The sequence below is a fragment of the Panulirus ornatus genome, chromosome 73 (assembly GCF_036320965.1).
Source record: "Panulirus ornatus isolate Po-2019 chromosome 73, ASM3632096v1, whole genome shotgun sequence".
Classification (NCBI taxonomy): Eukaryota; Metazoa; Arthropoda; class Malacostraca; order Decapoda; family Palinuridae; genus Panulirus; species Panulirus ornatus.
In genome coordinates, this window is record NC_092296.1 from 1574564 (window position 1) to 1602475 (window position 27912).

The following is a 27912-nucleotide window of genomic DNA, read 5'->3' on the forward strand; positions in this document are numbered from 1 at the left end:
ATCTGAAGCACTTTTATTTAGTAAATTAAAACAGATTATAGTAGTCAAATAAATAATATAAGGATAACTGTATCTATATATATATTCAAATTAGGACAGCTTCTTCTTGGACAAGAAGAGAGCTGGTGTGGATCCTAAAGCGGCAGTGATCAGCACTGTTTATACTAAAGTAAACAGGTTGCAAAAAGTTATCATCCACTATCAAAGATCAACTCCATTTCTTTAAAGGGAAAAGATATCATGTTACCTGCCAAATGTGATCCCTTAAAATATATCAATAAATATAATTTACAGAAACATTCACCTGGTCTTGAGATATAATACTGTACATAATATATGATGTGCTAGTTAACAAGAAATACAAATTCAATAAGTGACCAGTTTAGCTACATATTTGTACTCTAACATGCAGGATATTACATACCCTAGAACAAGAATTCAGTATTCACTGAAGCAGTATGATCGATATATATTTTCATTCAATATCAAAATCCTCTCTCATATGTACACCACAAAAGTCCTCATTTCTAATTAACAACTTATATTTTTCTTCCAACTTTTTAAGCTGGCTAAATTCTTAACTATTCAAAGAATAGTTTTACCAGTTATGACTTTCTACTAATACACATCAGGAAAGCTGTTGCAAGTAAACTAAAATCTTGACAAACACAGTGTTTAAGGAATATGGAAATTCCATTAAGAATATGATAGGGTACTTTTCTGATGATTACACAAAGAACAAGGCCAGGGTGGCCTTTGTTCACTGGCATATAGTCAGTTCTCAGGCATAAAACATGTGACTGGTAAACTGTGGTGTTTGCTTGTTCATGGCAATGTTAATGGCATACCTCAAGAAGCATTCACTTGCTCACAGGGGTGTGGAGGACATGCCACAGGCGAGTAGCAAGGGATTGGCCAAGTGTGATGCGTTCATCTGTTGGAATTGTCTGGCGCTTCAAATGGAACTGCTTCCTGTAAATAGGGAATGATTTAAGTTATTGTTCAATAATTTTAAGAGCCATGATTTAAGACAAACATTTTCAAGCGATGTATACCAATAAGAAAATGTGACGATACTTCTGTTGCACTATCTGTTCCTGTCCAGCATATAGTACATCCAGAAGTATTTTCCTGAGATATTTAATGTTGAAAAAATAAAATACTTGAATATGGACATTAAGATGATGGATCTAAGAAAATCAATGAGATTAGAGAAACAGGCTGCAATGAACTAAGAGAAAGATCATGGCAAATTAATCACACATATGGGAATGGCAAAAGGTGCATTCAAGGATGTAAATCCCCTTGCAATTCAGATGGTCAGAGACATTAGTGAAGATGGTGTCCATGCTCTAAAGGAAAACAGTTCTTGAGTTTTGTGGGAGTTATGATAAAGATGTTCGACTCTCTGCCATTACCAAACCATTTGACTCTGGAGCTACTTGAATTCCCATGGCAAATGATGTTTGGTACATGTAGCATGTTAGAATTCATCTTGGTATCCACTGTTCTTCCACTACCTGTTCCTGTGGACATTTATCTGTCTTAGTGAGGATCCTTGAAGGGAGTCCACACATATGGAAAACAATAGTCTAAGCCTGATGCATTATTGGTGGAATCATAATAATGATGTAGGCTTGATTGCCAAAGCAATAAGTTGTGCTAATCAGTCCGTGTAAAAATTCTTAAGTTTGTAGCTGTGCTGCCTTTCAAGTGTAACAGGAAATGGCTTACCTAGAAGAAGCTTATTACCAACAAACTAAAGGGAGAACTAAAATGAACCAATGAAAAGGAAACTGACATGCACTGCATAGTAAGAGTGCATGAGGTCCAAAATTAACATATGAAGGTGTAAAATATTTTTAGGTTTGAAGTGACTTCACATTAATGGATTCACCTACCCTAACACATGAAGAGTCTAAAGCCCAAACAGCCAACCAAATGCTGTCATGAAACCAGAAATCTATCTTTTCACCAAATGCGAACGATGTTTTCTAGAAAAGGAAGCTTTTGCAGAATTTAATTACAGCCCAGGGTCTGAGAGGTTTGTCAAGTGTGGTCTGCTTGAGGAAAACTTTACAGTTAATGATGAAAGGCTCCAAAAGAGGGAGTACATAAAGCTATAACCTGACTTTGTTTTGTTTCCAGTAATAAAGACTGGTGATTTCTAAACCTCTGGTTTTTGTTATTTCTAAAATGTGTTCCATGAACATTATGGGATCTACAATTTTCTTGAAAGTTAGGCCCCTCTCTAAATGCTCTAGAGGATAGCTGGTCTGGTCACAGGTAATGAGTTGCCTACAGATCATCTAATGAAGTACATGTATAGTGATATCAATGCAATATTCTATAGAATAACATGAGGTGGGTGGTAACTATCAATTTGGGAGTATCGTTGCAAGATCATGGTTTGTAAATGCTCCAGATACTGAGTATATGGAGAACAACAGTCCTCCTATAGCAGGCATTATATGATCCCAATAAATATCACCTTTGTGTGAGATTATAAGTTGTTTACGCTATGGGATCCACATAAGAAGCATTTCAACATAAGATCAAATGATGGCTCTAATAATTACCAATGGCAGAAATCACTCATAGGTAGAAGATTTATTCTAATCATTTCAAGCAAGGTTGCTTTACATACAGTATACTAAAATAAAAGATAGGATGAAACAAGTGATTCTTATAATAATTATGTTCTAATCAGAAGAGAGTTACTGGTGAATATTTTCATGTGGTTACTACTTAATACCATTAGTAAGAAACATAACTTCATGGAATATACTGTACCTTTTATCAGCCCAGTGGTATCCTGAGCTGCTGGCAGTGTTAGACGAGAAAAAATCAAAGTCATGCGAAGATCTAAAGCTAGGGGAATAATACCTGGAACACAATATAGTACATTAAGACATGCATACAGAAATAATTTTTCCCAAAAAAGATGTGTAAAATACCAAGTGGAATGCTGACTTATCAGTGTTACAGAAATGTAGATTTTGAAAGATGAAAAACCCTTTTATCACCAAAGGCTAAGGTTAATGAGCATATTAAAAAAACACTTGCTTAGGGAAGGGTTTAAAGTTTTGCCACAAGAAATATGACACATCCAAGGGGATTCTCCACTTCTGACTATCATCATGTGTAAGGGGCACCTCCGCATGATCCATGCAAACAAATCCTTACCAAGCAATCAACAACAGTCAACAAAATGCCAAAATATACAGAACTCTAGTTATTCTCTAAATTTTCCTGATTACAACATTAGGCCAAAGTTAAGCAAAAGCAAGTCAATTCAATTTGCACCACAGTAAGTGAATCATGATAGTGGCCAACTCCCTGGTTATGACTGCAAAGGTTGCTGTGTGTTCAGCAAGTCCACCTGAATCAGCATCTTCGGATGTCAAATTCTATGATAGTCAAAGGGGGTGAATCTTCATCAATTTATCTCATTCTAGGGAATAATACTTTTAAACCCTCCACAGAGTATGTGCTGTCTTGAATGCTCACATGAATTCTACATGTGAGAAATAGTCAAGCAAACATAAGAAACTAGTCATGCTGCCATAAAATCATGCACAGAAGTATTGCATTATAAACGTGAAAAGTTTAACTGATGACCCCTGAAATATTAGCCTCTGACAGACCATAATATCAAATAATAGTATGCAAGATCTTGCACTTATGAATTATATGGTATTGCACTTATGAATTATATGGTATTGCAGTGGAATCTATTAAAAAAGGGGGTGACTGTATTGTTGACTGGTTGGTAAGGTTATTTAATGTATGTATGACTCATGGTGAGGTGCCTGAGGATTGGCGGAATGCGTGCATAGTGCCATTGTACAAAGGCAAAGGGGATAAGAGTGAGTGCTCAAATTACAGAGGTATAAGTTTGTTAAGTATTCCTGGTAAATTATATGGGAGGGTATTGATTGAGAGGGTGAAGGCATGTACAGAGCATCAGATTGGGGAAGAGCAGTGTGGTTTCAGAAGTGGTAGAGGATGTGTGGATCAGGTGTTTGCTTTGAAGAATGTATGTGAGAAATACTTAGAAAAGCAAATGGATTTGTATGTAGCATTTATGGATCTGGAGAAGGCATATGATAGAGTTGATAGAGATGCTCTGTGGAAGGTATTAAGAATATATGGTGTGGGAGGCAAGTTGTTAGAAGCAGTGAAAAGTTTTTATCGAGGATGTAAGGCATGTGTACGTGTAGGAAGAGAGGAAAGTGATTGGTTCTCAGTGAATGTAGGTTTGCGGCAGGGGTGTGTGATGTCTCCATGGTTGTTTAATTTGTTTATGGATGGGGTTGTTAGGGAGGTGAATGCAAGAGTTTTGGAAAGAGGGGCAAGTATGAAGTCTGTTGGGGATGAGAGAGCTTGGGAAGTGAGTCAGTTGTTGTTCGCTGATGATACAGCGCTGGTGGCTGATTCATGTGAGAAACTGCAGAAGCTGGTGACTGAGTTTGGTAAAGTGTGTGAAAGAAGAAAGTTAAGAGTAAATGTGAATAAGAGCAAGGTTATTAGGTACAGTAGGGTTGAGGGTCAAGTCAATTGGGAGGTGAGTTTGAATGGAGAAAAACTGGAGGAAGTAAAGTGTTTTAGATATCTGGGAGTGGATCTGGCAGCAGATGGAACCATGGAAGCGGAAGTGGATCATAGGGTGGGGGAGGGGGCGAAAATTCTGGGAGCCTTGAAGAATGTGTGGAAGTCGAGAACAGTATCTCGGAAAGCAAAAATGGGTATGTCTGAAGGAATAGTGGTTCCAACAATGTTGTATGGTTGTGAGGTGTGGGCCATGGATAGAGTTGTGCGCAGGAGGATGGATGTGCTGGAAATGAGATGTTTGAGGACAATGTGTGGTGTGAGGTGGTTTGATCGAGTAAGTAACGTAAGGGTAAGAGAGATGTGTGGAAATAAAAAGAGCGTGGTTGAGAGAGCAGAAGAGGGTGTTTTGAAATGGTTTGGGCACATGGAGAGAATGAGTGAGGAAAGATTGACCAAGAGGATATATGTGTCGGAGGTGGAGGGAACAAGGAGAAGCGGGAGACCAAATTGGAGGTGGAAAGATGGAGCGAAAAAGATTTTGTGTGATCTGGGCCTGAACATGCAGGAGGGTGAAAGGAGGGCAAGGAATAGAGTGAATTGGAGCGATGAGGTATACCGGGGTTGACGTGCTGTCAATGGATTGAATCAAGGCATGTGAAGCGTCTGGGGTAAACCATGGAAAGCTGTGTAGGTATGTATATTTGCGTGTGTGGACGTATGTATATACATGTGTATGGGGGTGGGTTGGGCCATTTCTTTTGTCTGTTTCCTTGCGCTACCTCGCAAACGCGGGAGACAGCAAAAAAAAAAAAAAAAAAAAAAAAAATGTGTATATATATATATATATATATATATATATATATATATATATATATATATATATATATATATATATATATATATATATGGTATTGCAGTGGAATTTATTAAAAAAGGGGGTGACTGTATTGTTGACTGGTTGGTAAGGTTATTTAATGTATGTATGACTCATGGTGAGGTGCCTGAGGATTGGCGGAATGCTTGCATAGTGCCATTGTACAAAGGCAAAGGGGATAAGAGTGAGTGCTCAAATTACAGAGGTATAAGTTTGTTGAGTATTCCTGGTAAATTATATGGGAGGGTATTGATTGAGAGGGTGAAGGCATGTACAGAGCATCAGATTGGGGAAGAGCAGTGTGGTTTCAGAAGTGGTAGAGGATGTGTGGATCAGGTGTTTGCTTTGAAGAATGTATGTGAGAAATACTTAGAAAAGCAAATGGATTTGTATGTAGCATTTATGGATCTGGAGAAGGCATATGATAGAGTTGATAGAGATGCTCTGTGGAAGGTATTAAGAATATATGGTGTGGGAGGCAAGTTGTTAGAAGCAGTGAAAAGTTTTTATCGAGGATGTAAGGCATGTGTACGTGTAGGAAGAGAGGAAAGTGATTGGTTCTCAGTGAATGTAGGTTTGCGGCAGGGGTGTGTGATGTCTCCATGGTTGTTTAATTTGTTTATGGATGGGGTTGTTAGGGAGGTAAATGCAAGAGTTTTGGAAAGAGGGGCAAGTATGAAGTCTGTTGGGGATGAGAGAGCTTGGGAAGTGAGTCAGTTGTTGTTCGCTGATGATACAGCGCTGGTGGCGGATTCATGTGAGAAACTGCAGAAGCTGGTGACGGAGTTTGGTAAAGTGTGTGGAAGAAGAAAGTTAAGAGTAAATGTCAATAAGAGCAAGGTTATTAGGTACAGTAGGGTTGAGGGTCAAGTCAATTGGGAGGTGAGTTTGAATGGTGAGAGGCTGGAGGAAGTGAAGTGTTTTAGATATCTGGGAGTGGATCTGTCAGCGGATGGAACCATGGAAGCGGAAGTGGATCATAGGGTGGGGGAGGGGGCGAAAATTTTGGGAGCCTTGAAAAATGTGTGGAAGTCGAGAACATTATCCCGGAAAGCAAAAATGGGTATGTTTGAAGGAATAGTAGTTCCAACAATGTTGTATGGTTGCGAGGCGTGGGCTATGGATAGAGTTGTGCGTAGGAGGATGGATGTGCTGGAAATGAGATGTTTGAGGACAATGTGTGGTGTGAGGTGGTTTGATCGAGTAAGTAACGTAAGGGTAAGAGAGATGTGTGGAAATAAAAAGAGCGTGGTTGAGAGAGCAGAAGAGGGTGTTTTGAAATGGTTTGGGCACATGGAGAGAATGAGTGAGGAAAGATTGACCAAGAGGATATATGTGTCGGAGGTGGAGGGAACGAGGAGAAGAGGGAGACCAAATTGGAGGTGGAAAGATGGAGTGAAAAAGATTTTGTGTGATCGGGGCCTGAACATGCAGGAGGGTGAAAGGAGGGCAAGGAATAGAGTGAATTGGAGCGATGTGGTATACAGGGGTTGACGTGCTGTCAGTGGATTGAATCAAGGCATGTGAAGCGTCTGGGGTAAACCATGGAAAGCTGTGTAGGTATGTATATTTGCGTGTGTGGACGTGTGTATGTACATGTGTATGGGGGGGGTTGGGTCATTTCTTTCGTCTGTTTCCTTGCGCTACCTCGCAAACGCGGGAGACAGCGACAAAGTATAAAAAAAAAAAAAAAAGAAAAAAAAAAAAAAAATATATACATATATATATATATATATATATATATGATTGGTTCTCAGTGAATGTAGGTTTGCGGCAGGGGTGTGTGATGTCTCCATGGTTGTTTAATTTGTTTATGGATGGGGTTGTTAGGGAGGTGAATGCAAGAGTTTTGGAAAGAGGGGCAAGTATGAAGTCTGTTGGGGATGAGAGAGCTTGGGAAGTGAGTCAGTTGTTGTTCGCTAATGATACAGCGCTGGTGGCTGATTCATGTGAGAAACTGCAGAAGCTGGTGACTGAGTTTGGTAAAGTGTGTGAAAGAAGAAAGTTAAGAGTAAATGTGAATAAGAGCAAGGTTATTAGGTACAGTAGGGTTGAGGGTCAAGTCAATTGGGAGGTAAGTTTGAATGGAGAAAAACTGGAGGAAGTAAAGTGTTTTAGATATCTGGGAGTGGATCTGGCAGCGGATGGAACCATGGAAGCGGAAGTGGATCATAGGGTGGGGGAGGGGCGAAAATCCTGGGAGCCTTGAAGAATGTGTGGAAGTCGAGAACATTATCTCGGAAAGCAAAAATGGGTATGTTTGAAGGAATAGTGGTTCCAACAATGTTGTATGGTTGCGAGGCGTGGGCTATGGATAGAGTTGTGCGCAGGAGGATGGATGTACTGGAAATGAGATGTTGGAGGACAATGTGTGGTGTGAGGTGGTTTGATCGAGTAAGTAATGTAAGGGTAAGAGAGATGTGTGGAAATAAAAAGAGCGTGGTTGAGAGAGCAGAAGAGGGTGTTTTGAAATGGTTTGGGCACATGGTGAGAATGAGTGAGAAAAGATTGACTAAGAGGATATATGTGTCGGAGGTGGAGGGAACGAGGAGAAGTGGGAGACCAAATTGGAGATGGAAAGATGGAGTGAAAAAGATTTTGTGTGATCGGGGCCTGAACATGCAGGAGGGTGAAAGGAGGGCAAGGAATAGAGTGAAATGGATCGATGTGGTATACCGGGGTTGACGAGCTGTCAGTGGATTGAATCAGGGCATGTGAAGCGTCTGGGGTAAACCATGGAAAGCTGTGTAGGTATGTATATTTGCGTGTGTGGACGTATGTATATACATGTGTATGGGGGTGGGTTGGGCCATTTCTTTCGTCTGTTTCCTTGCGCTACCTCGCAAATGCGGGAGACAACGACAAAGCAAAAAAAAAAAAAAAAATATATATATATATATATATGGGAGAAAGAATATTTCTCATGTATTCCATGTATGTTGTAGAGGGCAACTAAAAGGGGTGAAAGTGGGGGGCAGGAAATCCTCCCCTCTTGTATTACTTTTCTGAAAGAAGAAACAGAGGAGGGGGCTAAGGGAGGACCTTTCCCTCGACAGCTCTGTCATCTGTTCTTGACGCTACCTCGCTAATGCTGTGAAAAGTTTTTATCAAGGATATAAGGCATGTGTACGAGCAGGAAGACAGAAGAGTGACTGGTTCCCAGTGAAGGTTGGTCTGCGACAGGGGTGTATGACGTCCCCATGGTTGTTTAATATGTTTATAAATGGGGTGGTTAGGGAGGTCAATGCAAGAGTTTTGGAGAGGGTCGAGTATGCAATCTGTTGAGGATGAGAGTGCCTGGAAAGTAAGTTAGTTGCTGTTCACTGATGATACAGCACTGGTTGCTGATTTGAGAGAAAAACTGCAGAAGCTGGTGAATGAGTTTGGAAAAGTGTGTGAAAGGAGAAAGTTGACAGTAAATGTGAATAAGAGTAAGGTTATTAGGTTCAGCAGGGTTGGGGGACAAGTTAACCGGCATGTAAGTTTGAATGGAGAAAAATTGGAGGAAGTGAAGAGTTTTAGATATCTAGAAGTGGACTTAGCAGTAAATGGAACCATGGATGTGGAAGTGAGTCACAGGCTGATGGAGGGGGAGAAGGCTCTGGGAGCAATGAAGAATGTGTGGAAAGAGAGAACACTATCTCGGAAAGCAAAATTAGGTATGTTTGAAGAAATAATAGTTCTAACAAATTATATATATGGTTGGGAGGCAAGGGCTATAGTTAGGTTTGTACAAAGGAGGGTGGATAAGTTGGAAATGAAATGTTTGAGGGCAATATGTGGTGTGAGGGGGTTTGATTAAGTAATGAGAGGGTAAGAGAGATGTGTGGTTATAAAAAGAGTGTAGTTGAGAGAGCAGAAGAGGGTGTGTTGAAATGGTCTGGACATATGGAGAGAATGAGTGAGAAAAGGTTGACAAAAAGGATACATGTGTCAGAGGTTGAGGGAACAAGGACAGGCAGACCAAATTGGAGGTGGAAGGATGGAGTGAAAATATTTTTGAACGATCAGAGGCTGAACATACAGGAGGGTGAGAGGCATGTAAGGAATAGAGTGAATTGGAATGATGTGGTATACCGGGGTCAACATGCTTACAATGGTTTGAACCAGGGCATGTGAAACATCTGGGGTAAATCACGGAAAGGTCTGTGGAGCCTGGATGTGGAAAGGGAGCTGTGGTTTCAGTGCATTACATATGACAGCTAGAGACTTGAGTGTGGACCAATGTGGCCTTTTTTGTCTGTTTTCCTGGTGCTACCTTGCTGAAGCAGAGGGTAGCGATGCTGTTTCCTGTGGGACAGGGTTGTGCCAGGAATGGATACAGGTAAGTATGAATCTGTACATGTGTATATTTCCTGGCACCACCCTGCCCTATGTATCTTTATTCATGTAACTTTAGAATATAAAAATCTTACCTACATATGCTGTACAAAACGTACTGCATCATACACATACTAAGTTAACAAAGACTAACAAAATGACAGACCTGTGTGGCTGCTGCTGCGTTCGGCGGACATTGCTATCAGTAGGTTGGGGTGGGTAAGACACTGCAAAATGAGTAGAGGGATCAGACTGCTGAGCTGGGTTACTACTGGCATGATAATCATCTTGGGGGAAGTAATCATCATACTGGAAATACTCAACACCCTGAGTATTCTGAAAAGTAACATTGAAAAAAATTAGTTTTCTTGATAAAGTATCACATGAAATGCAATGCCACATATTTTTGAGAATGGACAATATGACTTAAGGTGCTACCGTGATATGGGGGATTACAGCAACATAAAAGAGGTATCACTAACCCACATGATGGTACTTGTAGAGGCTTACCATTTACCACTTTAATGATCATAAACACCAACACAAACATATTACACAAGTCCAAAACAGCACTTATTTACATCAAAAGGTTTCATGATTAATGATAATATAAATATATATGCTGTGTCAGTGAGGTAGTGCCAGGAAAAAGATGGAGAACAGCCCATCCACTTATATATACACATTTTTTTCATACTATTCACCATTTCCCACATTAGTGAGGTAGCATAAGAACAGAGGACTGAGCCTTTGAGGGAATATCCTCACTTGGCCCTCTTCTCTGTTCCTTCTTTTGGAAAATTAAAAACAAGAGGGAAGGATTTCCAGCCCTCTGCTCTCTCCCCTTTTAGTCGCCTCCTACGACACACAGGGAATACGTTGGAAGCACTCTTTCTCCCATATCCCCCAGGGATAGGGTAAAACAGACAAAAAGGCCACATTTGTTCACACTCAATCCCTAGCTGCCATTATTAATTGAAATTATCTCTTAAAAAATGCAGTTTGCACTGTGACTCGAAGCCAAAATTATCAAATATGAGAGCGCATTCTTCAACTATCTTCACAACGGAAAAGACAATACAGAATATGATATTAGTACTTTTCATAAGACGTTCAAATATAAATTGTTTTAATTATTCCTTTAACATAAAAGTTTTCATTAATGATGTGTAAAACTTTCAGCATGCTAAACAAGTAAAACTAACAAACACAAATTGTCATTTACTGAGCTTAACTTCCAGCCTCTTAACTTGCCTGCTGTTGTTGGTACCGCCTGTTACCAGTAACCTGAAGATTGGCATTGTAGTAATCATAATCAGTGTATGTAGGGATGTTGACAATGTCAATACCCCCACAGGTCTGGTCAACTCGTTCCAGTTTGCGGATATCAATTCCAAGATGATGGAGGATGGCATAGGCCCGCTGCAGCACCAATGGTGAAGGGTTTTTCTCACGAGTAAGCAGCCATATGGATTCTGCCAAAATATGGGAATTATGGCTCAAGCAATTATTTCATACCATAAAAACTACAGTATCTTTTTACTCAGAGGGTGATTTCTCTAGGTGTAATCATTACTTTCTGAGAAGGAATAACTTTATTCCACAATCAAGTGACTTAATTGTAGGAATACAAACTGAGACAGAATCATAATTAATGTGAAATTACATTTCATGGAGTCTATGATAGTGATGTTTAAAGGACAAAGTGGAAACATACAAAAAATGAGCAAGAACTAATAAAAAAGAATAATGGTAGAACAGTAGAATTCTAATAACAATGAGGAAAAGGCAAATGAGAATACTTAAGTGTCCCATAAACTAATCAGAAGAATTTGTTAAAAAACAATTAGATTAAAAGACTTTCAGAAAAGTGTTGTTGAAAAAAGGGTATACATCTCTATAAGATAAAATAAATTCAGCAGTCTGATTTAATTCAAGCAGGGAATAATATGTTATAGGTACTACATAAAAGCAGAAAGCTTTGCCTAACTAAAACCAGATTTTTATTGATGAACAAATGCTTTTGTCTTCATCCCATATCTCATCCCCAATATCCAAATGGCTGGTGTTTGTAATATTAATCTAACTCTCTCACTCCACAATTCTAATACACTGTCTATTACATACTCCCTTATTCACCTTACTCATATGCCTCTAATCTTTCATGTAGCTTGTATGCATTCTCATTGTCATCCTTAACCATGTTTGCTCTTAACTTTTTAAAACCACATTAGCACTCACCATTTCCCCAACGGTTACATTTTCTCTACTGTGTACCTCATTCTGACACCATTTCTCACTGTCTGCTCTTCTCACTTCACATGAAAGATAGAAAATCCATCCTCAAAACGAGCAGTTGTTATTCTGGTCAAGCAAACCCACATTTCACAATCAATAAGGCTGAATTATGGAATTTCATTGAAGTACAGGCACTTCTTGATTTTGCACGTTTGATGTACACCATTTCTAGAATAATGAGCATGGTGTATTTACACTTCTTTTTTCATTTATGTAGGCTTATGCATGGAATAACGTGATCATCACTGGGCTGGCAGTGCAATGGTGTGGCACTACGTTTTACTACATGAAACACATGTGTATGTGTGGCATGGCATGGGTATGCAGCTTCCTGCTTTGCCCTCTCAGTGCTTAAATACAATCTATTTCATGTGGTGCCATAGTATATCGTATGTGTTTTGCCCCTTGCCTCCTGCCATCAATGCTTCTTTTAAGTTCTCCTGGTACCAATGGTGTAATAAGTATATGGATATCATCACTAAGGGGAAAGTGGATGTGCTCAAATGCTATGTGAGAGGTGCTAAAAAGAAATCCACCATAAGAGGATGAATGCTAAACAAACACAAGATTTCTCTTTGAAGAAAAAGGACTGCACTTGTAAAGAGGACAAGCATCAACATCTAGTGACATAATTGCCAAACCCACTTGCCTTTCACCACCATCTTTGCTACTATGTCATCAGACCTAGATGATGCCCTTCTCCAGTAACTCTTCCACTCACCTTCACCCTCTCCATCAGCACTAGCAAGCAATTCAAGAGCAGCAGTAAATATAAGTGATGGAGTTAAGGTTGTTATTTTCTGCTTTATCTACAGCAATTAATTGTTCTGTAGGTGCATTATAGAAATCTATAATTTCACTAGTCAAATATTCAAATGTCAAATGTTTGTGGACATAATGCCAGCAGTCCATGTGTGGGTGAGGTAGAAAGAAAAGACAGCTACCTGGGTCAGAGGAGTGTGCTTGACAACCATTAAAGTGCTGGCTCACTGTTCTTGCTGTCTATCCCCTGTCTTAATCCTATTGTTTGTTAACATACACAACAGTTATGGGTTAGGTCTGAAACAAACTGACACTTACCACTTTTCTCCAAGAGGCCATTAGGATCACACTTGTATTCCAACGAAAAACTCTCGTAGTCCGTTGCTAACACCTGGAACTCATCCTCCATAACTGTTAAAAGAAAAAAGGGTCATTCATATATATATATATATATATATATATATATATATATATATAGAGAGAGAGAGAGAGAGAGAGAGAGAGAGAGAGAGAGATAATGTGGGTCTGAAGAGGATAATGACCTGGTAGCAGACGAGTAGATGGAGATGGGTTTGTATGAAGGGATATCATTCAAAGAATGTTGTATGGATGCGAGTCTGGGGCCCTGAATGTTAAACAGATGAATATAATGAAAATGTAGCACCGAAGGACAATGCAATATCCTGTAAGGTGGCATGAGGTTGTTAGAAATGACAATGTGAAAGCAAGGCGTGGTAATATGTGCTGCGTGACTGAGACAGCTGAACCTGGTTGAGAGGTGTTCTCTGGACTGAATGAGGTGGATTTATGTGGTATGCTACTGAATATATGTGTATATGGGACGAACCAGGGCGTATGAAGTGGTCAGGTGGAAACCCTGAGATGGACTGTGGTGCTTGGCTGTTGATGGTGTGATCTATTTGACATGCAGAGACGACTTACAGGTGGGTGGATGCCTCTCCAGTATCTTAAGATAATCTACGAGAGCTGGGTAACTTAAAAGGTGGGGATGACAAGAATGAAGTGTCGGTGAACGGAATAACTTACAGGTTAGTGGGATAACTTAAAGGATGGGTGGCATGACTTACAAGTGAGTGGGATGGTGTACTTGATCAACGAGGGTTTGGAAGGTCCTTGCAACGTCAACTGAGAGTCGTACTCCTCCACACGATCAGTGCTGGAAGAGAGTAGATCCATTAATGCCTTGGACTCCATATTTAAAGGGAATATTCACAGCAAACTGTGCTCAGCATGTTTGCGGCCAACATTAGCATATGCCTCTAAGGTATGGTCATTGCATTTAAAGCACAAAGAACTTGTACAGAAAGGTACAGAGGAGGGCAACAAAGATGGCACTTGAACTAAAAGAGCTGAGTTACGTCGTGAGGTTAGAAGCCATATGTATGTAGTACATTTGCTCAGCATGAAAGAGAGAAGAATAAAGGGGTAACGAACACAACTCAGTTAAAGATCCTAAACACGTTTGCTTACGTCGGCTTTGAACAGATCCGTGAGATTCAAAGACGGAGCTATCATAAGCCATAACAGACAATTAAGTAAGAAACGCGCTAGAAAAGATGTAAAGTCCTTTTAGAGTATCCATGTATTGATAAATGGAGTATGCTGGACAACCATGGAACTATAAATGCTGATACTAATCAAGTTAAATAAACTGTATATGACGGCTGGAACGTCCATGAGATGAGACCCCCACGAGTGAAGACTTCCCTCCTTGTATTGTGCAAGTAGATAATTACAAATGGTTTTTCGTGAACTGTCGTTACTCCAGTGGTGACCGACTGAAATAAAAATTACAGCACTTCACAAATCCAAAATCTACTTCATCACACATTTGGAATCTTAAGGCCAAAACGGGTTAGGCTTCTATGTACACCCGAGTTAACGTATCACATTTACAGTACATTGTGTATATATATATATATATATATATATATATATATATATATATATATATATATATATATATATATATATATATATACACGATGGGAGCGTAAATGGATGTCTTGTACATGAGTTATGCCGACAGCATGTTGTGGTAATGGCCTCCCGTCCCTCAACTTCACAGTGTGTGACTCAGTATACAGAGTGTGGCGTCACGCACGGCTCCCTCAGATACATCTGCCCGAGAGCACCAGCCTTTGTTTGCATCCACAGATCATCACCCACTGGTGACCCAGAGGTAACCAACACCGTGCACGACTCGAGGCCTTAATCAGATCGCAACAGTACTCAATAATTGCTTTGAACTTCTAAATACATGAAGCCATTATACTATTTACTTCCCTATGTGTCACAGATAGGATGGGCTTTTTTTCTTTCTTTTTAAAAGCTGGCCACTTCCGCGTTGTTTTACACTGCAGTGCCGCTTGAAAAAATATATATCTGAAGCGAACACGTCTTAATATTTAAATAACTGACCCACACTGAACATGTTGGTCACTTGGGGCCAGGGCCGCTTAATAGGAGTGTAAAGAAGGGAAGGTGGAGGTCCTAGACGGTGGGGAAGGACATAATGCATGAAATCAATAGGAAATAATATTCTCCAACTACCCGATCCAAACCCCTTCCACGGAGGGTGGGGTAGGGTGATGATGCACTACGTTAGTTTTCTAACTCTAAACTACATGTTAAATGATTAATGTTGGGTACATAATGCTCCTGTGACCTGACGACCTGGTAGCATGGAAGATAACCTATAAGTGCACATATCTTCCATGTCTAGTAGTGCTCGTCAGCTTTACACATAAATCTAGTATTTACTATATTCATTCCACCCACGGCACCATCCAATATACATACTTACATGGTAGACTTAAATATCATTTTCATCTTGAACTGTCCATTCTTGCGGTCTCTGGAGTATAGTGTTTTCCAGCACCTGCCGGGGGCTTCCCACGAGGCTTGCCTCTTGTCCTGCTGGTACCACAAGCCCATGTACTGTAACAAACCAATCACGACATTAATCAACACATACACAGCATGAGGCTACGTCTCCTTACTCGTCCAACTGTTTTACTTAGTACAGTTTCTTTATAACTGGTTTTACTGCCGCTGTTCATAATTGCCGTATGCAAATCAGACCAGCACACGATTATTACTGCCAGTTTTCTGGAACTAAATTTGATATTGAGGTTTGAGAGAGAGAGAGAGAGAGAGAGAGAGAGAGAGAGAGAGAGAGAGAGAGAGAGAGAGAGAGAGAGAGAGAGAGAGAGAGAGAGTGCCTAATTTATAAGTTGGGATATTCAAACCACCGTTAGAAGATCGCAACATCACTGGGGTTTTCCTCCATTTCCACAGATGTGAAATAGTGCCTCTGTCCTCACCACCCCTGTCATGTACGGCACATCCCCAAGCACTCACGCCATGCATCACCTGAAGAAGAACTTGTCTCCGTTAACGCACAGCAGGTCGCGTCAACATCCGTATGGCGTAGAGCCTACGCTCACCGTAGCATGAGAGGATCCAGCGTAAAACATGATAGGGGTGCAACATATGGCGGTGGCGACCCACTTGTGAGGACCATGACACGGACCCTACCACCATCATAGTCTACCGGACCTGAGCCGTGAGTTACGCACCAGCTGTGATGTCGCCTAGGAACGACGAAAACAAATTTATCTTCAAATTAAAATGGTAGACTGCGAGTCTCATTACAAGTCTGGTAATCAACGCGTGTAATGGCAGAGCTTAATCACTAGTTACCACAATAAGTGAATATGAAATGGGTTAAGCAAAGATTATGATACTGCTGCCGTCAATAGCAAGGACGGGGCTGGAAGAGATGACATCGCGAGTGAAAAAGTCACCTTTGGCTAGCTTATATCATTGAGTGAAGTCTCATCAGAGAACTTCTCTCCAAAGGAGTCTGCATTCCCCGTTACTGGAAGTAGCGCCACCTTGAGCAGCAAGGACCCTTCATAAAGTTCTTGGTTAACACAGTGACTCATAGAAATTGATCCTGGGGGTATCTATCAATACGAACTAAATGCGTGAAAATAAAATATAGAAAAGCTTCTTCATAGAAAAGAAAAAAGGAAATAAAGGGGCAAAAAATGTCAACTTAATAATAACTCTGCCGTTTTAATGTTTCGTTGCAATTTCTTCCCTTACGCTACGAGTACAGTGTATCACGTAAAGTGGTTTCTCTTACCTTAGGCGAAGCGAAATCTAATCATATCCCCCCCACCTATAGAGAAAAAGTCGATTGTCTGTTGGTGAATTCGACCTACAGTTTTTTTTTCAAAACTTACATTGATCTTTTTTTTTTTATCTCAAATTCCGTCTAAACTGATCGTACAATCGTAGGCATGAATGAGCCATTTCAGCTACTAGAAACTGGCTCGTACCTTCTGTGGTCAATACTATTTCATGTACTCGTTTGGAAATTTGTTCTGTAACACGGAAGTTCGGCAGCAGCACCCGTGGCACTGAAGTGAAATTGGCGTTAAGCTAGAAGAAACGTAGTCTCCAGCAATATGCAAGGCCAGGGAGTAAATAACGCTGCTTATCCTCAGCGAATTGCAACAGCTTTTTATATCACTTTCTTCGCTCAAAGTATTCTAACGCGATGTTCAAGGAGGGCACACAACATCTCCCTAGTCATGACTGAGAGGAGGAGCAGTTACATTATCATTTTCGTTAATTATTCTGGGTCTACCTCGAATGCCATTATCAAAACTCATCAGGTTCTCTGCTATGTCCTGCATCATCAGAGTTCGCCTTACCCTAAGACAAGGCTCGAAAGAACAATTATGTATTGCAGGCAATTTAGTAGAAGTAACGAGTTTTTCTCTTATCTCACATCACAAGATTTATATGATACATGGTACATAAATCCCATCTATAAATAGAGCCGCCTTGGTAAGGTTTTTTTCGCTTAAGCTCAAGTGAAAGCAGTCTCGTTTGTGGTCCCAGAACAACTTGGCAGGTGGATAAAACAGCAACGTCATGAAAGATCTCTTAGTTACCGTAATCTAAATCAGATGTTCCACCTGTGTTGAACCGCGGCGTCTGACCGAAAAAGAAGATAATGGAAATAAAGAATACATAAAATAAACAAGGTCTTAAGTAAAACCCCTAAGGAGGACTGTTCTATTACTCCTAAATATGTAGAGAATTATAAAGCACTTTTAACGCAGCTACTCAAACAATCTAATCTTCACTCACACACGCACAGTTATTTACCGGGCAAGGAACGTTTATATCAACGAGCAAATTCTACCGTATGAAGTGCACTGCGAAGAAGAAAGTTGTACTGAGAGAGCTGGTGATATTGCTCACTGGAATCTGGCTCGGCCACCTCTGATCACCTCACGGCCAGTCCTTGCGACCTACTTAGTGGCCATCTTCACTGCCACACTGGTGCTGACCAATGAAGGTCCAAAGTACAATGTCAAAATTTTTTTAAAACATGATTTAACGTTAAAGTCATTCCCTGCAGTGGGCACTACAGTTAGCAGCTGCAGTACATACACAAACACAACTCGAGCTGTCAGATAACTGACAGTAATATAACTTAGAATGTAATCATTCACCAGGTGAATAGCTATACATATGCATAAGCAAGCTCTGTATATCATTTTCAAATTTGTACTAACCATCAAGTTGTCCTTAATTTTCGGAAATATGCATAAAATTACCTATTTGGGCATAAGAGGATAGAGCTATCATACTATTTCTTGAGAATTTTCAAATGCGTCCTGCATTTTCTGTCAACATACTTCTTAACTCTTCCATTATTCATGTAAATGCATTTCTAGACATTCTAAATCATTTTTGGTTTGTGTCCTCTAACCTGTCAGTTCTTCCCTATTACATAAACCTACTCGAAACTTTCCCAAATAAATAACATGAAAAGTTGTCCTCGTCTCCGTTTGTACAAGATCTTAAAATGGCTGTCATCCTTCCTGCAATTCTGCCCCTCACTTCAAGAACAAAAGACCTTAATTATCTCTCAATCTATAAAGGTAACCAAAACTGGAGATGAATTTTCTGTTAACTGGATCTCTGCCTTTTTTTTTTCACGTGTGCACATAAATGCGTTTGACGTTCATCGTTTCCTGAATACCATTTTACTCCCATGACCGCGGAAACCTCTCGTATCTTCTTCCCTGTCACAAGAGATCTATCTGCCACCAGACTCTTCCTCATAACTGTTATAGTCATCAAGTGTACCCCAGCGTTACATGAGACGCGCAAGTAATACAAATGTTACCTTAATTGTTGACTTTCACCAAACTTTTTTTCCCTGGGAAACGAACGTTTTTTTTTTGTTTTTTTTTTTGGCTCATGTTAGTGTGATGTCCACACAGTCGTTACGACTTATTTTTCCCCCACTTAAACTTTTTTTTGTTCACTGTTTACTTTCGATCACTGCAAAACTCCCACTTTCTTCTCAGTCCCGCTAAATGCCTGAATTCAGCGAGAGCGTTGAGGAAATTTCACCTTGTTCATGGTTCGCTGTAAACACCGTTCCCATTACTACGGCTAAGGCTCGCGACCTCAACGCTCACACCACCTTAGAAAAAAAAAAATGGCTAAGGGGCGAGGACCCGCCCGTCCTTCATCCACCTCTTCCAAAGTCATATCCCGTATGTAAGAGAAGCGCCACTTGAGTTCTGTGAGCAGTCGAGCAATGTTAACTAACATTTGTTTTCTTAACGATCAAAATCAGGACATTAAGGCTTAGAAACCCTTACAAAGTAACTATTAAGTACCAAAACCAAAAAAAAGGTTCCTTCCGAACTTTTTAGCCCTTTAATATCTATATCAGTTGAAGATAGAAGGTTGTCGGGGGTACAGCTGGCATTTTACCACTCTAGCTCGCTCCCCCACCTTAAGCCATAGATACAGAGAAAAACTAGTCCGGGCAGATGCTCTGGACGACGAACGGGAACCCTTAAAGCCGTTATAATTTCACCAAATTCTAGCGTAATACGTCTGGCACCCCAAGTCCTGTGCAGACGTCCTGGAGTGGTTCTATAACAGTAACGGTGTGCTCCTCCTCCCCCACCCATCACTTCCTCTATAAAGCGTCAACTTAACTGGTTTAAAAGCAAAGTGCACAACACATCGCCATGGAAATATTCATAAGCACGGGGTACTATACTAAAGACCTAATCAAAACTGTTCCAATTTCGAAAACTGGTAATGGGTAATGTGCTAGCGAGATGAGATCTTACCAGATCCGTAAATTGGAATCTATTCTTACAACCCACACTGAGGGGCTATAAATAATGCTAATTGGCCCTTTGCTCATAGGAACACACATTCCTACTACTGAAATAGAGCCTCTAGACAAGTTTTTTTTTTGTGTGTGTGTTTACAGTTAGAAACACCGATCTTCATTGCTATTAAACACGCTTTATCTTAGTTAAAAAAAATCCTGCTGACTTAAAAATATGTATGGGATTAAAAAAAATATTTTTAAAAGTCGCATTCAATCAACTTAGACCGATTTCTGGTTTCGAAGTCGTCATGTAAAACAAGATATGACATTGAACCTGACATCTAAAAATAATCTTTCCGCAGAATTACATGTACTTTGTATATCACAAAGATATTGGTCAATTCAAATAAAGTAACCTTTTCATCAACCTTTATTGAATCATATACTAGGCAAGAAGCGTTTCACTACAATAGTGAGCGACTAACGAGGCGTTGGCAAAAGTCCCTACACCAACTTCACTCGCTGTACGCACAAAAACACACCAGGAACCATGATGATAGCGTAGTGTCATAACGAAAACAACAAAGGTGGCCTAGGGACCGACCCCAAGGATACACTTGAACTAGAAATCTAATACTATACTAACGAAACCAAGGTTACACCAGAATTATATATCTAACACTATACTAACCAACCCCAGATACACTAAAATTAGAATTCTAACACCATACAAACTAGCCTAAGATACACTAAAATTAGAAATCTAGAACCTAGAATACACAAATCAGAAATTCAACACTATACGAACTACCCTGGGATACACTAAAATTAGAAATCGAACATTATACTAACTTAACCAGCAACTATCAAACATTCTTAGACCAACACATATGCTAACCAAAAATCTTTAACGTAAAAAAAATTCCCATAACACTGAGCGTACTCCATAGTGTGGAATGGAAACCCAGGGCCTTTTGTTTTCTCCTTTAGCCTAAAAAGCCTTCGTGAAAGCTGAAAAATTCCATCAATGGAATTCAGAAAGGCTCGTCATTGCCATAAATCCCATGCTAAATGAATTTACAGGAAAATGCCAGTTCTGTATTTTCCCGTTACAAGATATATATGCTGCTAATGTAATCAATTTCAGCCTCATATCCCTCCTGGAAGCGAGAATTAGCGTCTGTCAGTGAGCCACCACTTCAATATAATAAGAATTTCAACAGGTAAGGACATGGTGCATCTCTATGAGCTGCCCTAGATGGCCATCTCCACACTTTCCCCAGCTTAGAAATCCTGTCCATTTGGTTTGGCTATCACGTTAAGTAAATTAGGAACAGAAAGTCGAGACTGACCATTCACTATAAATACGGATACACTAAGAGCAAGGAGCGATACACGAAGAAATGAAAGAGTAAAGAGAAAATATCGAATGGCAGTGTGAAGTTTGCTAAAAGCTGGTGACCGAATAGGTAATGCTGCGGTGCCAATTGCCAACGACAAAAGGAAAAACAGAAATTAATGGCCAGATAAAAGACGCGCTTCCGTTAACCCACGACCCCTAGCTAAATCATCCATTCACAGTTACTTCACACAAAAAAGGCAATCGGTAAATCCGTGTGAATATATGTAAAATATATACACATCATTACCTTAATGTGACAAACATGTGGTCAGTATGAATCAGTGTGGTGATAATGTGCGAGGAGTAAAGTATGTCGGGTGTGGAGATAGTAGTGGCGGGGGAAGCGGGCACTAACCCACTGACCTCCACATCCTACGCTGCCTCCAGCACCTACCCTGCCCGCCAACAAACCTTATCTTCGCTCACAAATGCAAGATTCTCACTTTCTGTTGGCTAACATTGTCTATAATGTCTCAATTCATAACCCTGCTCATAAAGCCCTCATGTTTTCCCGTTGTATTCATCCCTATAGGCATGAGGAAAATATAAAAGCGAATTCAACCATGCAAGCGTAACATTTCCCTTAGAAATCCTGTGGACAACTTATTGATGACATAAAGGCCTAGCTCTACAAGTTTTTAATACCAGTGCCCAACATGGCAAAAGGATTTTATTTAGATTACCAGCTCCTCTTCGAAACCTATATACACGAGCTACATAAAGTTTCCGTAAGGCACAGGAACTCGCCATGTTAATGACTGACCACCTACCTAAACTGAAGATCCGGAAACTCCTCATCGACCCGTTTTCCTCTTCACCCAACAGTGACCATGATTAAACAAAACTTTCGCGTCTCGGACTTGAATTTCTCTTCTGTGCCACCACTGTTTACCAGCGCCGTGCCAACGTGCTTTTCCAGCACGTGGCAGCGAGCTTAGACATATAAATGTACTTGTCAGTGGATGCTCTATATAACTGATCAAATAATGATACTCATTAAGGTCACTGACACGACTTGAAATCGGCCATGTTTACATTTTCATGTAAACATGAAGACAATCCTTAAGAAGCATCGTTAAATATAATTTTGTTTTCGAAGGGACATGTGAAAGCTGCTATCATATTAATTTTCTGATGTGCTACTTCGATACATAAGACAACTGTCTTAAAAACACACCCATACTAAAACATTGGAATCACAGCCAACCTGAAGGTTCTGGGTTCGTTTTGAAATATGGCAAAATTATAGAGTAGAATGATCCATGGCCACACTAGTACATAAATTTACAATGAGATGCGTTCTCAGCGGTGTGGTGCAACACCATACACCTACCAGGTACACCGTGCGTACACATTGACCCACACTTTATCACATAATATATATATATATATATATATATATATATATATATATATATATATATATATATATATATATATATATATATATTTGAAAAATGCATCGCCTCTCCAATACAACTGTAGGAATATATACACTGGAATTAATACCTGAATAAAAAGCAAAGGGGGGTCGAGTACATTCGCCATGCACTAACTGTAGGACCAGCCTCGCTCGTACGTGATCGAAAAAAAAACATCACACCCGGAAACCTCATCGCTCGACCCTCATCGTCGTGCTCACACATATACCATTGTGTACGTCATCACGAGAATCAAACTTCAAGGAGCATTTAGCTCATATCAACAGATGCATCGCACCGCAAAGTTACAATGAGTTATTGTAAATGATGCCACACCGATATGTGTCGTTATACAAGAATGAGGTGTTTATGTTGTTTCACCAATTCAATTACTCAATAGAAATTTTCGAGTGGAAAAGAAATACCTTTAAACTACATCTGTAAATGTGACACTGTCGCCGAGTTTGCTCGCGAATTTCTTGCCTAAATTTAAAATTAAAAAGCTAAATTCCTGTGCATTACGCACTAGTTTGCTGTTATCCAAACAACCCAAATATGACTACTGAACCAACGTAGTTTGCCATGTCTTAACCACTGAGTTGGTTAAAGTGGTCTGTGTCATTCGAAAAGTAGTTGACTGACAAAAGAATTACGAAGTGGTTATCCTACACACTGGCTGGCACCGGTGGGTCACACATTACACCGATAAGTCTTTTAGACAGTTTGTTTTGCGCCAACTCTGAGTTACACTGTAGCAAGGTAAGGTACCGCTGAGACAGACTAAGGTCAGTGGGCTGGATGGACTTCTTGTTGGGGGGGCTTTGGTAAAGTGATTGGTCTATTCTAATCAACACTTCACAGTAGCGACTGGAAAGAGCTCCCCGCGACCCAAGTTGTAGCTACTGCAAAGTATAGGTTGTCCGACCAGTACCTACGAGTTGATAAAATAACCACTGCGAATCATGTTCCCTTACTTCGTTCAAGCTTCATTGTATAAGCGTAACTTCAAACCTTCGTACTGTATTGGACAATAAAGTCACAGGAAATTCAGTGGCTAATACTTGTGTAAAAAAGCAGATATTGATATTAATTCACCGGATGGTTCGTATCATCCCAATTTTTAACCGCTTTCCACACCCCAGCATTTTCTAGTCTCTCATGACTTCCCTTAATGGAATGTGATAAATGGAGAAATTGTCACCAATTCACGAGTAGAGCTAAATAAAGACCCGGCACTTTCTAGTCTCGTAACATTCCTTGAAATGAATAAATAAACTTCTCTCTTAGCATGAAGGAATGGGAACACAATTGGAGAAATTATCAACGTCTACCAAGTACCGCTAAACAAAAACAAAACAACAACAGCATAATACTACAATCTTAAAGGTTCACAGTTGTAATCAACGTGAATGGGGTTAGTAATTTCATCATAACTGTTCGCATAATTATAGCATTAAAAAAAATGGAGCACTGGCCCAAAGGCAAGCTAGCTCACTACTGACAAACCTCCGTTTCCTGTTATGGTCCACCTCATAAGGACCTGGTGGTTCGCGCATGTAACAGCAGTAATATGAATCTCTATTTGTTACCATAAATTTCGTGGGAAAAACTATGCTGCAGTTCCCCCAGTGTTAATTTCACCCACTATCCTAAAGCATTTTTTTGTTTAAAAATAATGGAAAAAGTTGTTTGCGGCCTGATATCTTCATAACTTGGGGTAATTTTACTGTCCCATTTCTTAATTTTTCCTGTGGTACCCGAAAAGCCCATATGACTGGACATATGAATCGTTAAGATCAGTTACTGTTTCCTTCCCATATCAATAGGATTGCGTCCTCAATCATGATCCAAGATAACAGACAGCAGCTAGTGTGAAAATGATGTACAAACTGCTATTAAATATGACACTGCAAAAAGCTTTCCGCCTCCATGGGAAACAAAAAGTTTCTACATTCGTTGAATGGTTCGGCATTGTCTGGGGAACGACTGTCTGAAGAGAACAGACAAACCACTGTCTCAATCTAATATACTGGCCCATTTGGCGTCCCTAAACACTATGTTTACACAAAGAGCAACGCACCTCTGCCCTCAGGCATACTACAAACACACAGAAATGTACCCATAAACACTAGTTTCCAAAGTGTCTCCGGGAGAACATGTTTACCTGTCTGTAAGACCATCTCAACAGTCCCCCATGGTGGACCAGGTGCGTGGCCGTGAGAAAAGACGTGAACGCCTCCGCCCGCCATATGCTGCCGCCTAGTCAAGTTCATCAATACTGAAGTTGCCAATACGAAACTACAAACCTATTTGGTCGCGTGCGCTCCACATAAACCTGTTCTTTCCTACAAGTATATTTTCAAGGAACAGTTCACTCTCCCCTTTGGTCCTAATGTAATCGTTTCATATTTTCCCACTGCCAATTAATCCGAAGACATTAACCCACGTCACGAATGGAGAAAAATGGTAAAAGGTTCTTTCAAAATAGCACGACTAACGAGAAAAAAAAAAAAAATCTGTGCACGTAACTGGAAAAATCTTATAACTGACGAGGAATTACCTTACCCCACCTCAAGTTGAGGAATACCTTACCACACCTCACGACTGTCGAGTAATATCTTACCACACCTCACGACTGTCGAGTAATACCTTACCCCACCTCACGACTGTCGAGTAATACCTTACCACGACGTAAAGATTAATCAGGCAGACACCCAGCGTGAGAAGTCTTCAAGTACAAAAATCTTAACCATTGAATTTTTAATGTTGCAAATACCTCAATTAATTACATAAATGCATTAAGTTCTATATTTCACTATGCACTATTATTTTTATCATCATACTCTATCATAACGTTACCCTCCAGTAATTAATTACTCCACTTTAGTAACGAATTTTGGTAGTTTTTCAAGTTTCAAGTGGGACTGAGACGAGGGGAACACGGGAGTCTTAGTAAAACATAACCAATAATAAATGAAGCAATAAATAAGATATTTAACTAAGCCAACAGTGCAATGTCACAGAAAAAAAAAAACCATCGTTTTAACATTACTTTCTCACCCTGAGGTACTTTGTCGAAGTGCTGAACGTTTCTAAACTTTCTCGCGCCTTCACATACAATATGATACACGCAAAGAACACTAAGGAATACCAGCAAGTGGCCCATATAATTTGTTTTATGGAAATTCTAGTTAAACCACGGAATGGTGTTATGTGCCGTAACATGACATCGCTCATCTCGACGGCAAATGACATCGAGCCATCAGATGCCAATGATGTTACCACAGATTGTAACAAGCCGAAGTCAAAGCACTTCAACCATATTGCGAGTCCCAATATATGTTGCTTTTCACATCCAAACGAAATATATAGTTTCAGTGGAGATCCTACACCTTAATTTGGTAATCACCCAACACACATACATATGTGCTTAAATGAAGTCAATCAAAGTAACACTATAGTGTCATGGACTCTAAAGTAACATAATTTGATTAATTAACCTTTCTAACAATTACACGCGAAATCATACGAAGTCTGGTAACAGCATCTGTAAATACCCCACTGTTATTGTGAAAAGCTTCTGTACCTGAACTATTTATATTCAATACCTCTCCTATCGCAAAAGGAATTTATTAACAAGTACCGGAAAAGGAGACAATAGTGTGGCTGGTAATGCATGTGAGAGCCATGTATAAACTGAAGCTTCAGTCATGTGAATATCAGAATCGCCATGCACGGCAGCCAAGTTTCTGGTCACGGGAATAAGCAAACTTAACTTACCCTGTGAAAGTCAAAGTCCCTTATGATGGGGTACTTTGGACAAATACCAGCGTGGGCCACTGCCGCCAGGGCCACAACCGCCAGCAACGACACTCTCATACTTCCCGGCACCCGACTGACCAACGAATGCTACACGCTGAATGCGTCTGACTTCCTCGGAGTCTGACGAACAACTGAGCTCACGACGGCAGCTGACGTCTCCGATTCGGGAGTTCGGGCAGGACCAGGTTCTCAACACAGTATTACCACCTCAGCAGCGTAGCTCCGCCTACAGAAACTTTAACCAGGATTAAAATACCCTATATACAATATATTCTCTGACTAAGATACTGAAATTCAAAACTAAGGAACTATCCCTTTCATGCAACGACTACTTTTTATCTAAATATCGTCTATTAGTATATGCATACATTTGCCAAATGCTCTTCGTAAGTGTAAATGGTTTTGGTCACACTGCTCTAGGCCAGAGCCGAGTCAGTCTGGCTCATCCAGGCCATAGAGTACAAGTTTTAACACATCACCTCCCTAATTACCTACATATAATCCGTATACAGAAGTGATATAGAAGTGACTCGTGCTTGAACTGATGTGTGTACGCAGACAAATGTACTACTATTTCAGAACTTTCTCTTATGCTAATATTGCTTTTCTCTAGTGGTCTTTCTTTTCTAAATTTTCCCTTTACTTTCTCCGTGACTCGTTTGATCCGCTATAAATCAAAATGCTGATAAATACCACTTATTACTAAAATATTATGTATTTCTATTTAGTTCTGATCATCTAAACGCATATAACCTAGAGAAATTATTCTGTACAAGTGACGCTCCACTACAGATTGTAAAATGACAAATTTACATGTTTAATTTTCTGGCGGTGTAACCAAGCTCTCATAAACTTTAAATTACTGCCAGCCATAAATTTCATAATTTCCCTCTGTGCTTTAGAACCGGTTTCTTTTATATATCTTGTAAAAAAGAATATTCATGTATACACCTATACACATATGTAATAGCACATACTACACCATGCGCATCATTGACCTGCCGTATATATATGAGCGGATGTGGCCTTTCCCCGTATGCTTCCTGAAGTTACCTTGCTGTGGCAAGAGGGGCTATGCTGTTTCCTGCGGGGCGAGGTGGCACCGAGAATGGATAAAAGCAAGTATGCCCTACCTTGCTAACGCGTGAAACGGCGATCGTCTGTATATATTTTTTTTTTTATATTCGCCATTTTCCCGCGTTAGCAAGGTGGCGTCAACTGAAGACTGAGTCTAAAAGGGAAAATTCTCAATTAGCCCCCATGGCTG

General features: G+C 40.1%; 1 protein-coding gene across 4 annotated transcripts; it reads right to left on the reverse strand.

The window, feature by feature from the left end:
- Positions 1-26788, reverse strand: LOC139748188 (apolipoprotein D-like). 4 transcript variants are annotated; one of them, XM_071660987.1, is made up of 8 exons: positions 26604-26788; positions 15636-15769; positions 13897-13985; positions 13127-13219; positions 11003-11223; positions 9915-10084; positions 2794-2886; positions 1-972 (listed from the first exon to the last, which is right to left on the reverse strand). In XM_071660987.1, the coding sequence occupies exons 1-8, from the start codon at positions 26700-26702 to the stop codon at positions 861-863; spliced, it is 1011 nt and encodes a 336-aa protein (XP_071517088.1). In that variant the 5' UTR covers positions 26703-26788; the 3' UTR covers positions 1-860. The 4 variants fall into 4 exon arrangements, with proteins under 4 accessions (XP_071517088.1, XP_071517089.1, XP_071517090.1 ...); XM_071660989.1 differs by lacking the exon at positions 1-972 and adding an exon at positions 979-1526; XM_071660988.1 differs by lacking the exon at positions 2794-2886 and having other exon boundaries at positions 26604-26787.
- Between the last annotated feature and the right edge of the window lie 1124 nt (positions 26789-27912).